The following is a 16,041-nucleotide window of genomic DNA, read 5'->3' on the forward strand; positions in this document are numbered from 1 at the left end:
CGTTTATATGCATTGTGTTATTCAGGAAATTGTGAATCAGGTTAAGTTATCATTCGATAACGATAAGTTGATTTTCCGCATTTGAGTTACTTAAAGTGATGTCCCGGAAAATGAAGGTTTTAAAAAGGAAACAATTTTATACAATCTCTTTATCCAAAGAAAAAAAATTTACTCATTTTTCCGCAATGTTTTTGAGAATTATTTTTCGGAGCGTTACAGTTAGCCTATGAACCTAAACATAGACTTGATTAAATATTATGCATACATTTTTTAGATAAAATTTTCTCAATGTTATTTAGATTTGGGTAGTCACAAACCCCGAAAGGGATTAGTTTCTTACCCAAAAAGGTAAGAGATACTTTTTGTAATACCAAAAAAATGCTACTAACAAATGTAAAATAAGACTAATGGATAATTAAATACATAATTTCTATCGCTAAACTTTACCTTTTTCCACATGAATATAATAGTTTTAAAATTACAAATGAAACATTACAATTTCAATATTCAATTGTATTAAGTTTCAATACCATAAATCAATTGTTTTTCAATGGTGCAACTAGGGTGAATATGAGCAAAGTTGGACCAAGTAAAGCTTATCCATTTTGACATTTATTTGAACCCACATCTGATTATAGATTCAAAGTTAATCCGATCTGAAATATCAATTTGGTTAGCTTATGAACTCGAATCTAGACTCGTTTAAATATTATGCATACATTTTTTAGATAAAATTTTCTCAATGTTATTTAGTATTATGAATATGTAATTTGACATATATATATATATATATATATATATATATATATATTATTAATCATGTATATATCATTAAAAAATTAAAGAATCAATCATACTTTTAATCACAGAGATGTCGTTATTCTGTACATAATTGAATAGAGACACATTCAAATAGAGGTGAGCAAGACTCGGCTCGACCCTAGACCCGTCTCAACCCGATGACTTAGGGACGGTCTGAACCGTCTAAATAAATAAAAAAAGGACAGACCGATTAAAAGGGACAGACCTATCGTCAAAAAAGGACAGGTTCGGGTCTATATCCAAGTCACATGGCTCATCCCTTATAGTTATATATATAAAAGAATAGTTGAATAAGTACCTACCAATACCCATTATGTTCAGTCCACATAACTCAATTACCTACAAGTCCACACAACATATTCACATCACTTATCATATGATCCAAATTGTTGACACTTAAGTGTTTAAATTGTTCAGAAATTTTTAATATCTTCTATAATTTTCAGTTATGTGATTGTGATAGTTTTTAGTTTGAAGGATGCGATATATGGTTTGTAGTTTATATACTGATGTATATGAGATGTATGTTTTAGTTGAGTTTATATATAGATTGTAATAATTTTGATTCTACAAGCTTAAAGATTTGTAAAAAAAATCTACTTTTGTCATTTTGTCCTTTTTCAACTCGTATTAGTCATTATCTTGACCCGTCTTATTTTGGACTCGTCCCTCACGCATCTTATCATAATTAGGGACGAGTTCGAGTTCAAAAATTGACCCAATCAATGTTTAGAGAGTGTGAGGGACATGCTTAACTCATCCCAACATATCTCATGCTCACCCCTACGTTCAAATGTGATGAGTGAATAACCATGAGAAGAGTCTGGGCTGAGTCATGTTTGTCCCCTATTCGGTTCTAAACATTGTACAGATCTAATTTTTAAACCAAAACTCAACATTAAACTAATAAAACTCAACCCTATTTGGAACTGATCATAATCGAGTCAAACCAAGTGAGTGGGTAGAATCGAGTCCTAGTAGTTACTACATTTTTGCCTTTACCGATAAAGATGCTTTGAAGCCTTAAATATGCATTTCTCACTACATGCACTTAATTGTTACCACCTTACTACCAAATTGATCCTTCATTTTTATTTATATTATGAGACAAATATTTATATGAGAAAAATATATATATTAATAGTGGATGAGTTTTATAAACTGTTATTATATTTTTCATCATTTATGTTTTATTATAATTAACTCTTTAAAAAAATAATTTAAATGAATAGATGTATTGATTTGATTGTCCATTTAAAAAATGTTGCTCTCAAGAATAGTAAATGATTAGATCCTATACCATTCTACCAATGCCATATTTTGTGATATAGGAATACTTATTATCAATGGGCAATTCCAAGGTTCAAATATTCATTCCGTTACCTTGACAATCTTATCATTGAAGACGCAACTTAGACAATCCTTTTCTTCTTTTCAAGTAATTAAACTCTTCAACATCTCAAATGATCTGAATTTTGAGCAAGTGAGGGGAGTTTTTCATCTTATATTTCCACAGAAACTTGGAAAAATGACGAGACAATAAATTAAACAGTGAAACAAAAAGTATGAAAAAATTAAAACGTGGATAAAAAAAAGTTTTGGAGATGCAGGGGATCGAACCCTGTACCTCCCGCATGCAAAGCGGGCGCTCTACCATTTGAGCTACATCCCCATTTGATTGTTAAGTTCATATTATCCTTAATGATCTTTAATTTATTATTTCTGAAAACTATTAATACATTCGAACGATTATTACTTATCACACAAAGTAAACACTTATTTTTGTGAGCTCAAATGATTGCCAAATACCTTCCACATTTAATATTATTCTAAATGGATTACCACTTAGAATATTGGAATGCAATCAATCACAAGATACTTCAAAATAAAGTCAAGAATCCATGCAATATGCACACACGGCATACGGAATTTTCCTCTTTAAAAACCATCTCCATGAATTATTATTATCAAAACATGGGGCACTAAGTGGCAAGTGCATCATCTCAACAACATGACAATTATTCAATACTTTAAACCATCCATTGAAAGCAGTAAACATTTATTGGTTGTTGATAGGCTCAAGTTGTTATTATTTATAGGATATAAACCATGTTGTATCTTTATCTTCATTCTTACTTATCATATGATCCAAATTGTTGACACTTAAGTGTTTAAATTGTTCAGAAATTTTTAATATCTTCTATAATTTTCAGTTATGTGATTGTGATAGTTTTTAGTTTGAAGGATGCGATATATGGTTTGTAGTTTATATACTGATGTATATGAGATGTATGTTTTAGTTGAGTTTATATATAGATTGTAATAATTTTGATTCTACAAGCTTAAAGATTTGTAAAAAAAATCTACTTTTGTCATTTTGTCCTTTTTCAACTCGTATTAGTCATTATCTTGACCCGTCTTATTTTGGACTCGTCCCTCACGCATCTTATCATAATTAGGGACGAGTTCGAGTTCAAAAATTGACCCAATCAATGTTTAGAGAGTGTGAGGGACATGCTTAACTCATCCCAACATATCTCATGCTCACCCCTACGTTCAAATGTGATGAGTGAATAACCATGAGAAGAGTCTGGGCTGAGTCATGTTTGTCCCCTATTCGGTTCTAAACATTGTACAGATCTAATTTTTAAACCAAAACTCAACATTAAACTAATAAAACTCAACCCTATTTGGAACTGATCATAATCGAGTCAAACCAAGTGAGTGGGTAGAATCGAGTCCTAGTAGTTACTACATTTTTGCCTTTACCGATAAAGATGCTTTGAAGCCTTAAATATGCATTTCTCACTACATGCACTTAATTGTTACCACCTTACTACCAAATTGATCCTTCATTTTTATTTATATTATGAGACAAATATTTATATGAGAAAAATATATATATTAATAGTGGATGAGTTTTATAAACTGTTATTATATTTTTCATCATTTATGTTTTATTATAATTAACTCTTTAAAAAAATAATTTAAATGAATAGATGTATTGATTTGATTGTCCATTTAAAAAATGTTGCTCTCAAGAATAGTAAATGATTAGATCCTATACCATTCTACCAATGCCATATTTTGTGATATAGGAATACTTATTATCAATGGGCAATTCCAAGGTTCAAATATTCATTCCGTTACCTTGACAATCTTATCATTGAAGACGCAACTTAGACAATCCTTTTCTTCTTTTCAAGTAATTAAACTCTTCAACATCTCAAATGATCTGAATTTTGAGCAAGTGAGGGGAGTTTTTCATCTTATATTTCCACAGAAACTTGGAAAAATGACGAGACAATAAATTAAACAGTGAAACAAAAAGTATGAAAAAATTAAAACGTGGATAAAAAAAAGTTTTGGAGATGCAGGGGATCGAACCCTGTACCTCCCGCATGCAAAGCGGGCGCTCTACCATTTGAGCTACATCCCCATTTGATTGTTAAGTTCATATTATCCTTAATGATCTTTAATTTATTATTTCTGAAAACTATTAATACATTCGAACGATTATTACTTATCACACAAAGTAAACACTTATTTTTGTGAGCTCAAATGATTGCCAAATACCTTCCACATTTAATATTATTCTAAATGGATTACCACTTAGAATATTGGAATGCAATCAATCACAAGATACTTCAAAATAAAGTCAAGAATCCATGCAATATGCACACACGGCATACGGAATTTTCCTCTTTAAAAACCATCTCCATGAATTATTATTATCAAAACATGGGGCACTAAGTGGCAAGTGCATCATCTCAACAACATGACAATTATTCAATACTTTAAACCATCCATTGAAAGCAGTAAACATTTATTGGTTGTTGATAGGCTCAAGTTGTTATTATTTATAGGATATAAACCATGTTGTATCTTTATCTTCATTCTTACTATCCCCCGTGATAAATAACTTTTATATATATATATATATATATATATGGGTGTATAAGAGAATGATATATAATCTTGACAATGTAAGAATTTTTTACAACATTTATGTAACACCCATCATTTATATTTAATTATTATTGACTCTTAATAGAAGTAATATAAATAAATAATGAATTGATTGTGTACTAATCTTTACACTAACAATATATAAATATTATAATTATGTTTAGATGCTGTCATATTTCAAAATATAACAAAATCTTTCTTCCAAAAATTGATGATTCATTAATATAAAGTACCGATGAGGATATAGCGTCATTTTTTTAATTCTTTGATTTCTGGACCAGTTCTATAAAAAACTGCAGTATAAAATTCATGTGGCTAGCATGTAAGCAAAAATGACATGCCTACTCAAAAGTTCTAGCTTATTTTATTTACATGATTATTAGCTCTTTGATATTTTCCTAGTTGGTATTTCAATTACAGAAACTAGGATGATGCATGCAATCCACATTTCATAATATGATTTTTATTGGGAATAAAGACTCAGATTTTGAAGAATTCCATTTTAAATTACCAGGTACTATGATCTGGGTAACATGTAATGGACATCAATAGAGTTCTCATACTCATATCATTGCAATCAGAGAATACTTCTAAGCCTATTTTAGCACATGTTGCTAGATTAAGCCAAAAATAAAACCATAAACTAGAAGCAATGTCAATATTTACATGTCAATGCTTCAACAAAGTTGTCAAATAAAATGAAGCATTAAAATAATATCCTAAAAGCAGTAATTCAAGTAACTATGCAGCAGGAGGCCTAAGTTCATGATCATGAGATGTATCTCTGGTAGAGAGAGGAAGATATTGCCACATTGGGATATAACCATAGTTTGGATAAACAGCCATCTTGTTCATACCTCCTTGATATGCAGCTACATGAGGTGGCGGCGGCATAAACCCTGCATGTGGAATGGAGAAACCTTTCAAGTGCTTCTCAATCTTTTCTTTATCTGCTTTCAGAACAAGTTTCTCTTCGCGGAGTTCCTTTTTCTCTGCCTGTTACAGAAAAAAGATATGATGTAGTCGAAAACAGAAACACTCTAGCAATGCAAGACCGTTGTTGTAGTAACCTAAGTCATGGAGAACAATTGGCACATGTTCATACAAGTTAAATTTAATACATATAGTTGAAATTGGTATGGACATGGAAGCAACATGGTTCATACACAGTGGACACAACCAAGCTACTTTCAACAAATTCTCTAGATATGGCCACTAAAACAGCAAACAAATTTCTTCATTTCTCTCACGTGTCTTATCTGTGCTACCATGCTTTAATTTTCTGTGATTTTAGGAATGATTCACTAGTTTTCATAGTCTGTATGGTTTTTATAAACATCAGTAAAGCCAGAAGGCAAAGACCGACCAATGCCTACAAGAATATCCATTTGGGACCTTCCTAATTATATTTCAGAACAAAAAATTTCTGCAGGACCCATGAACATATTGTGCACAATATAAGTGAGAGAGGGGCATCAAATGTAAAATAACAAGCTCCTTACGACTTTGGCACTTCAGTATTTGCTTCATGCTAATGATGTACTTTAATTACTGCTAAACAAATAGTTGTTTTCTTGTTGATAGTATAATACCTTTTTAAAGTTATCTTCATGCAAAAGGTGTACTTTTTTTACTGCTAATGCTAAACAAATAGTTGTTTTCTTGTTGTTTAGTATAATCTTCTATGTAAAGTTAGCTCGTGGAACAATCTCACCATTTTGAATAATCACAGTAGTTGACAGAAAGTCTCACTTCTCCATTCCAAAACTCTGGTTTATCTCATTTTCTCTGATTGTTACGATGGTATCTTGAGGAAATTGCCAAAGGCTCCATTACCCACCATGAGATCTCCGGAGGTGATTATCTTTTAGCAATTTGACAACACCTTGGAAGTGTCGGACTATCTGGTCAACAGGACCCCAGAAGCATGTCACCAATATCCACTTGCACCATGCGCCATCATGTTTTCAGTGTGTGACAATGCGACTACTCTTCCACCAAACAGAAGACACTGGATACCTCCTATATACTCTTTCCAGCTCTATTTCACCCCCTTTCGTCCTGTCCTGTTGAGCCCTATTACAAATCTAATCTCTCATTTTTCTTGTCATGCAGAATTACATCGGAACCTCTTGTTTCCACAAACCTTATTTCATCTGCTATTTCTGCTGACAAGCTAGATGGAGTTAACTACGCTACTTGTCTACCAAAAATTGACCTATGGCTTCAAGTGCAAGAATACACTCAACACCTGGAGTGTTAGACCCACAAGTGGAATAAGGAGGATAAAATGAGGAATATGTGGAATGCTCACACTAACAGGCCACAACAAAACAGAATGCTGAGGTGGCAGTAAGAGAGAGGGAAGCAAGGTGGGATATTCCACTAAGGAGTAAAATATATAGGAGAGGGAAGGCAATTATTGAGCAAGGTTTTGGGGTTTCTTAGTAGATATTCCATAAAATCATATTGTTAAATATCTGGTACCTTAACTGAGAGATGGAAGATAATTAATGCTTAGTTATGTGGTCTGGTAAAGCAAGCCAATCGCTCATCCTAGAGTCCTAGACGCACAATTTACTTGCTAAGAGGTGTGGTAGCAAAGAAAGCAGTTTATACCAATGGTGTGGAGCAAATGTATGTTTCTTCGAACCTTATGTCTCTTATTGCTAATCCTAAACTTGAAGAATACAACTGAACATGAGAGATGATAAAACAACTGAAAAATATAAGTGCTAGTGTACCAATCAACTGATTTACAAATTATTCATGCATACCAACAGCAGAATATGCAATATTGATGAGACAAGAGAACAAAGGTTTCATAACAAACTAGAATGTAGATAGAAACAAAGGAGTCATAACATAATGAACATGTCAGAACATAGCATGTGAAACTAAACAAATTAACAGAACTAAATAGGAAACACATTACACTGATTTAGTAAATAAAAAAATGATGCCTTAAAGAAAGGATTATGCGGAATTTGTTCACAAGACTAAGTTGAAATAATTAATAAACCATGTTATTGAGAAGTTGAATTTAAACTAACCTTTAAACATTTTATTTCCTCTAATAATTTTTCATGTGTTTCTTTGAGTTCCTGAGCTTCAGTTTTAAGTTGGGTCAAGACTCTGATAGCGTCATCAAGTATAGCTGGTTTATCCGTTTTCACAGGTCTCCCAGTTTCCAAAACAGAGCTCAAGTCACAAAACCTGCAATAATCACAATCAAGTTCTTCTTCTTTATCATTAGAAGAAATATAGAAAACACAATACAAAAAGAACAATAACATGTGTGGTATACGAGTATCTTTTATACCTAGGTATCTCGGTATCTAGATAATATCTTTGACATAAAATTGAAAATTATAAAAGAATGATACAACTGGTAATTTATAAAGTTAGTATAGCCTTTAAGCTCAGGGATGCCATATTCCCAGCCTTTCAGCAAGATACAAAAATATCTGCAATTGGTGGGATCCTATACCTAACAACTATCCTAGATGTCAGTGCTATAAGCTTCAAACACTAGTGTACCAAACACAAGCACCTAACTTGAGTACCTAAAATGACAGGGTATGAAACACCAACTAAGTGTGTGAAGCAACAAGATTGCAGAGTAATGAGTATATATTCCTTGTACAAAAGTAGCAAAAACTGTTCAGCACAATCTACAACAGCTACTAAGCCACATGAAAATCTAGAAAAGCAGGTTTTTAAACATCAACTATCAATTTAATATTTAGAAGCATGATGCATGCCTTTCATTGAATTTCTCCCTCCGCAATTTCTCCCGGCAAGCTTTTGCACCTGCCCTGGGGCATGAATCAGCCCGTAACCTACAAATAATTACCAAGAGATTTATCATAAAAATAATCAAACAATCAAATTATTCAAATGATAATATCATGACTCCTAAGATAAAAACAAATGGAAAGGTAAATACCCGACCTATCTACTAGATAAAAACTGCAATTGAAAAAGGAGATACAATCATGTACCATCCTTCATCATGCATGATTTGAAGTTTAGATTTTTCTTGTTAGTGAATTCAATACAGAAAAAAAGATTATATGGAACCAAAATCATATTTTCACCCAATTGTCGAGACTTATCCCATCCTCGGAAAGTAAATCACTTCATAAGTGACAGAAAATATACCTCTTCCTGGAGCTCTCTTGACAGGCAACAGCACCACCCGAAAAGTCAATTTCCGTGCTCACACTAGAAAATACATATAAAAGGTTGTGTTAGCTATGCCTGCCACACAAAACATAATCAACAACAAAAAACTCGAACTACACCAATGAACAATCAATAATATCGATTAATATAACAAAAAGGCTTGGAAGAAAATGGTAGGTAAATTTAATAATAACAAAAATGAAAAAAAACACCATTTTCCTCCAAATCCAATGATCAAGGAGACCATGAAGCATCTAAATTGAAAAATCAGACATGGGTGTATAAGAAAACATGAAGCCAATCATGCAACATGGAATTCCAAATAATTATCTTTCATCATGTGACAAAATTAAATAAAGAACAACTCGGTGCACGAGACTCTCAAATGGTGGTACATGTAAGCATAATGTTTCTAAGATTTGAACCATATCATCATGTTGGAAGGCAAACAATCTTACTATTACAACCTAGGATACCTCCTATATGACAAAATTAAATAATTTAAAAACAAAATTGAACTATGACTGCAATGAACTACTATCAATCATATTGATTACCTCAAACAATAATAATTCAATTTTGTCTTCTGAATCATATAGGCAAATAGATTGCATAATTAATGTGAAACCAAACACAAGATGAATTAAAAAAGAAAAGGAAAATAAAAAAGTTAAATTAAAAAAAAAAAGAACCTTGGATTTGAGAGAAGGAAATCAGTGGGTGAAGAGGGATTAGGATCGATGAAATGAAGAAAATCATCCCAAGAGGCGCTGTTTTCTAAGGAATCCATTTGCTTCACAATTCAAGCTTCTATATTCCCAATAACAAACTACAAAACCTAGATTCATGTCAATAATAATAACAAAACCAAATTATTATCATTAAAATAAATAAAACAACGTTTATTTACTGTATTGTTTTTTTTTTCCAAATAGTATGAAACAGGAGCCTGATATTAATCGGAAAATCTGGATGAAGTAGTTTAATTGGGTAAACAATATATCATATATAATTATATTAAACACATTTCTTTATTCAAATAAAACAAAATAGTAAAGTAATATTATATTTTTAAATTTTTTAACTATCTGTTTAACTTTTCTACTTATCGTGATTTAAAGAACTTCTATTTACTTTTTTTATGAACACTTATTCAACAGAACCTTTATTTACTTTATTGTGTTCCTTTTAATTTCACCGAATTACATTTATATTTACATATGATTCTGGATGCTAATGGCTAAGGTTGAATTCGAGTAGTGCATTATCCTAACTCGCCTTATTGTTTTATTTTTTATTCGAGATCTATTTCAGACCCATGCTAATACCTACCAGGTCTATTATCTATGGGTCTGTGGGTAACCAGTGGATCTGCGGGTATCCACAAATTAAAAAACATTAAGAATAATTTCCAATAATTTATGTAGTTGTATATTTGTTGACTACAATCTTATAATAAGTTATTTAGGTAAACAACAAGAGAAAAATTATAAAAAATAATTTAAAGTTTTGAACACATTTTAAATTCACTATTTCAACATTATGACATAAAATTGATTAAGAATTGTTCAATCAACACAATATTATATTACGCATATCAATTAGTAACATAACATAACATCACTACTTAACAATGTAATATCACTGTTTAACAACATATCAATCATATTTACAAATTAACAATATATCATTATGAATTAATAATATACATAGAGTGATCCACATATTCCACATCTTAGCGATCAATTATAAGGAAATATGATGGTATAGATTTACTCATTAATTCAAATCCTTGGATTTCTCTAGAATTGATGACTAAAACATGGAATAAGTGGATCCCCTCCTATATATATATGAAGGAATATCGGGTCTGAGGACCTCATTGTCTGGACCCAAACCCAGATCCATCCAACAAATGGTTTTAAAATCTCAGGTCTCATTATCTATGTGTCCAAAAACACAGACCCGAACATATGGATGCCAATGAGTCTAGTTGAGTCCGGGTAGTGCATTACTCGGACCCGCTCCGTTGCTTCATTTTTGGACCCAGGCCCATGTTGATACCCGTTAGGTTTGCTACCCACGAGTAGTTGAGTACCTAGCAGATTTGTTGGTATCCACAAATTAAAAACATTAAAAATAATTTCCAGTAATTATGTATTTGTTTACTACAATCTTATATTTTATTTATGTAATCAATAAGAGAAAAAATTATAAAAAAATTATTTTGAAGTTTTAAACACATTTTAAATTGACTATTTAACATTATGATGTAAAACTGATTTAATAAGAATTGTTCAATCAACATAATATTATATTACACATATCAATTATATTTACGAATTAACAATATAACATTATGGATTAACAATATATATATAGAGAGAGATCCACATATCCACATCTTAGCCATCAATTCTAGAGAAATCTGATGGTATAGATTCACTCACTAATTCAAACCATTGGATTTCCCTAGAATTGATGGTTAAGATGTGAAATAAGTTGTTTAAACTTATTCTTGGAGTAAGTGAATTCTCTTATATATATAAGGAATAGTGGGTCTAGGTACTTATAGGTTTGGGTACCTCATTATCCGGAACTGGACCATCCAACAATTTCAAAATCTTGGGTCTCATTATCTACGGGTCCAAAAACACGGATCCAAACCCGATCCGTTACAAGTATTTTTTGCGGGTACCCACCGATTCGTGTACACATTGCCATTTCTACCCAAACCCGATCGATTGCAGATATTTTTTATCGGTACCCACAGATCTGGGTACCCATTACCATCCCTAGTTAGGATGTATTAAAATATTAATTTATTAGTTTTTATTATAAGATATTTTTTAAATATTATTTTTTTCGTTTTTATTATAAGGTATTTTTTTTTAAAAAAGTATACATACTATTAAAATAACAAAATTTAGTGCACATTCTATTTTATTTTAATCTTATTATATATATTTTTTTTATTTTTTTCAAATATCATTTGAAATTCTTGATGATTAAGTCACAATTTTTATGAATTTCCATAACAAAGAATGATTTGAGGGACACATTTTTCTCTAGACAAATTTTAGCATGATATATGTTTGCCTTATACTCACAAAATTGAATTCTACTTGCCTCACTTTGGCCATTTCCTCTAACATTGCATAGACATGAATGAGACATTGATAAGCCAACGGCTCAAATTGTGACACATGGCAGTTCTTATTCCATTTAATTTTAAAATAACGGCTTGATTATTAAAATAAAGTATCTTGATTATTAAAGCACTCACTTCACCCAATAATCAGAAATACATATTTTAGAGCAAAATGTAAGGCCACTTCCAATGCATTTTGCCCACCTAAGCAACTATCAATTGTCAAATGAGTTTCTTATGTGATAGTTTTAGGCAATGGAGAGTATTTATATGTTACATTTTTTTAGAGAAAAAATACATTATTCATGGTTAATTATCATTCATTCTTAAGAAAAAATCATACAAATAAATGATAATTGATATATTAATTATGTATAAATCTTTATTTTAAGTATATTACATAAATATTATTACATACTTTTCACTATATGGAGAAAAAAGACATTAACGTATCTTTTGAGTTTGCAAAAAACAGGTTCAACTTAATCCATTCGATTAAAAATGATTAAGTGTAAAACTAATAATAATGAGTTTAAATTATGATTTTGTCTTTATTTTTTTTGTCCAACTTATATAATTTGGTTTAAAATTTATGCGTGTACAATGTTATACATATTTAATTCTAAACTTGTATAAATTATGAATGTTATGTTTGATTATGGAGAAACAACATAAAACTTTATAGAAACTATTATGGTTGCACATGACAGTATTCTAGCAAATTAAATAAACAGCCCCAATATAGATCAGCTACACATGTATAGCACTGCCATTATACAATATTTTTAGCATGAAATTTAAAGTATATCCAAATTGCCATAGTTAGATAGATCCACGTGCAATAGTCAAGGTATATATGGTCGTGTGAAGAGAATTGTTTGCATAGGGAATATTTAAATAGATTGAAAATTTCAGCGGCTTATCAAGAAACACACGTTAAGGCCATGTACCATGAATCTGTAACATCATTTCTTGCTTAACGAATTAGTCAAACAGATGATGATGATCATGACATTGATAGGGTTTTAACTTTTAAGGTTCATGAATTCTGGACTTTCATGTTTCCCTTCTTAAATCACAGATCGGTTGCTGGCTAATGGTGAGAGGGGAAGATTGGTATGGTATAGGTTAATGACTACTAATTAATATTATGCATTAAAAGTAATCCAAATGAATAATATATGATACAATATTGATGTATAAATCTTTATACTATTAGTATATAGATATTACCCTCTAAAAATTAAAGCAAATCTGCAGCTACTTGAGCTAAAGAATCATCTAATGTAATATGGTGGGAATAAATATAGTTATAATCAGGATTGAGGATGAAGATTTGTTATCCTAAAATATGTCACAAACCATATCTCAAACTAATGACAATAAAAAAATAACATATATTTAATTTTGTTAGACATACTTTGAAATAAGAGATCATTGTCGAGGACAAAGAAAATAACAATGTTTGGTTCACATCCATCAAAACAATATACATTACTCCCTTAATAAATTCATTGTTTTTCTAATAAAAAAATAAAGATATACACTACCTCTACTCTCATTTATAAGATATAAATGTTTTATTTTTTCTGATAATATATTAAAGATATATACATTATATTTTTTAATAGTTTCACGTAAATCATAAATTAAAGAATGTAATTAATATTGTTAATATCATTTAATTTTCAATAATTAAATCTACTTTTCTAAAATTGTCATTCATTAATAGGAGTCATTTATCTTATATTTCTATTCAATTAATTAATGGTTTTTTACAATTAATTAATGTAAGTGTATTTTGATAAACTTTGAAAAAATCATACAAAAATAACGAAACATGTAACCCAAAATGATCTTATAAAAAGAACTAGGGTAACAGATTACGCTATTGATAAATGTTTTATTTTCCTCATAAAAAATTATGTCATTCACTGGTGCAGAAAATTCTTTTAACCTAACAACCACTTTAGACCATGCATACATTTGAACCAAAGTCTACAGTGTACAAAAGTTATTTATTATATTTTTGAATGGAGATCTTTTTATATCATTTAAACTAGCAAGTTACCCGTGCATTTGCACGGGACGGTATTTTTTTGCCGCATAATTAAGAACACATATTACATATGTCTTTATGATTAAAAATATATATGTTGCTCGTGCATTCGCATGATTAAAACCATATATGTTACTAGTGCATTCATATTGTTAAAAATTATTAATTATATATAAAATGATACAGTCAGACCATACAGTTTAACTGTTTAAATCAGATAAACTTAATATGGTACCTCTTCTGGTTTAACATCTTGCTCGACTTTTCCAACATTGTTTTTTACACATACATAATATGATATAGTTAGTAGTATCCTATTAATAAAAAAAATCATCAATAAATTTATAATTTCATTATTATTTGATTCTAAAATAAGATTAGTATAAAAATAAATATTATTATTTGACTCTAAAATAACTACAAACAATATGTTATGATTCATATTATTATTATTTTAATATTGCTATAGTAACATTATATTTTAATATTGCATAGGTAATCATATTCCTTTATTTTTAAATAAATCACATGCATTATAGAGTTAATTTATTGTATCATCATCTTATTATATTTGATCGTTTAACTTAATTGATTAATTATGTATAATATCATTTTTAAAATTGATCCATAAAATTTGAGATTTTATATTTATTTATGACATTAAAAATATAATTATTTATTTATCAATATAATTATAATTGTGCATTAAGTTTCTAATGTTAAATAATTGTGTAATATGCTCAATTAATCATACACGTTATGCAATTCAATAAATCAGAATAAATTATAGATTAGTGAATCCAGAAATTGTCGGAAATGATGTAAAACATTAATGAGTAGATATTACTCAATTAATATTCCATAAATTCATTAAATATAATACTGCAAATTTATATTTCATTTTTGTAACTGATCCATAAATTCAAACAACAATTGAATATAAATTGAATTAAACATTAATATTCTGAAAATTTATTATTTACGGAAAATTTATATCAATAATAAAGATTGCTTAAAATTAGGAATTATAAATAATTTAATCAAAATATAAATCAAACAAATTAATTATCACAATCAAATCAAATTGCTTTAATATTTTGATTGTCACATCCTATTAAAGATTAAAGAGAAATTAATCCAAAAATGTAATGAAAAATCAAATCACAAAACTAATTTTGAGAACAATTATTTAATTTTTAGATAACGGAATAAAAGATATTCAAAGACAACCATGCCTAATGATTTTGACTTCTAAAATGTAACTAACAATTGATTAAATGTGTATAATATCATTTTTATAACTGACTGAAAATGTTGAACTTTTATGTTTCTTTATGATATTATTATTTAATTATTTCTTTATCAGTATAATTATAAATATGCATCGAGTTGAATGAATCATGACAAATTACATATAAATATAATTGATCCATAAATTTAAATTTTGTAATTGATCCATAAATTCAAAAAAATGAAAAAAGAATATAAATGGAATTGAATACAAATATATTTTGCAAATATATTATTTACAATTATGAAAATTTATATATATAATGAACATTGCTTAAAATTAGCAAATCATAAATAATTCAATCAAAATATAAATCAAATCAATTAATTATCATAATCAAATGAAATTTCTTTAATATTTTCATTATTACATCCTATTAAAGAGAAATTCAATCAAAAAATACAATAAAAAATCAAATACAAAAATAATTGTGGTGGACAATTATTTAGTTTTTAGATAATAGAGCAAAATACATTCAAAGACAATCATGCCTAATAATTTCAGTTTCTAAAGTGTAACTACCAATTAATATTACTCAATTAATACATTCAAAGACATTAA

At 29.3% G+C, this 16,041-nt stretch overlaps 1 protein-coding gene and 2 non-coding genes across 3 annotated transcripts; all 3 read right to left on the reverse strand.

Annotated features, from left to right (window-relative positions):
- Positions 2,422-2,494, reverse strand: TRNAA-UGC. The gene has a single exon. It is a non-coding gene; the product is annotated as a tRNA-Ala (tRNA).
- Positions 4,189-4,261, reverse strand: TRNAA-UGC. The gene has a single exon. It is a non-coding gene; the product is annotated as a tRNA-Ala (tRNA).
- Positions 5,287-9,882, reverse strand: LOC109352419 (transcription factor bHLH104-like). The gene is made up of 5 exons (XM_019594399.1): positions 9,672-9,882; positions 8,956-9,018; positions 8,556-8,633; positions 7,845-8,007; positions 5,287-5,787 (listed from the first exon to the last, which is right to left on the reverse strand). Exons 1-5 carry the CDS (start codon positions 9,767-9,769, stop codon positions 5,533-5,535), a joined length of 657 nt encoding a protein of 218 aa, XP_019449944.1. The 5' UTR covers positions 9,770-9,882; the 3' UTR covers positions 5,287-5,532.

Source organism: Lupinus angustifolius, chromosome LG07, assembly GCF_001865875.1.
Source record: "Lupinus angustifolius cultivar Tanjil chromosome LG07, LupAngTanjil_v1.0, whole genome shotgun sequence".
NCBI classification, from domain to species: domain Eukaryota; kingdom Viridiplantae; phylum Streptophyta; class Magnoliopsida; order Fabales; family Fabaceae; genus Lupinus; species Lupinus angustifolius.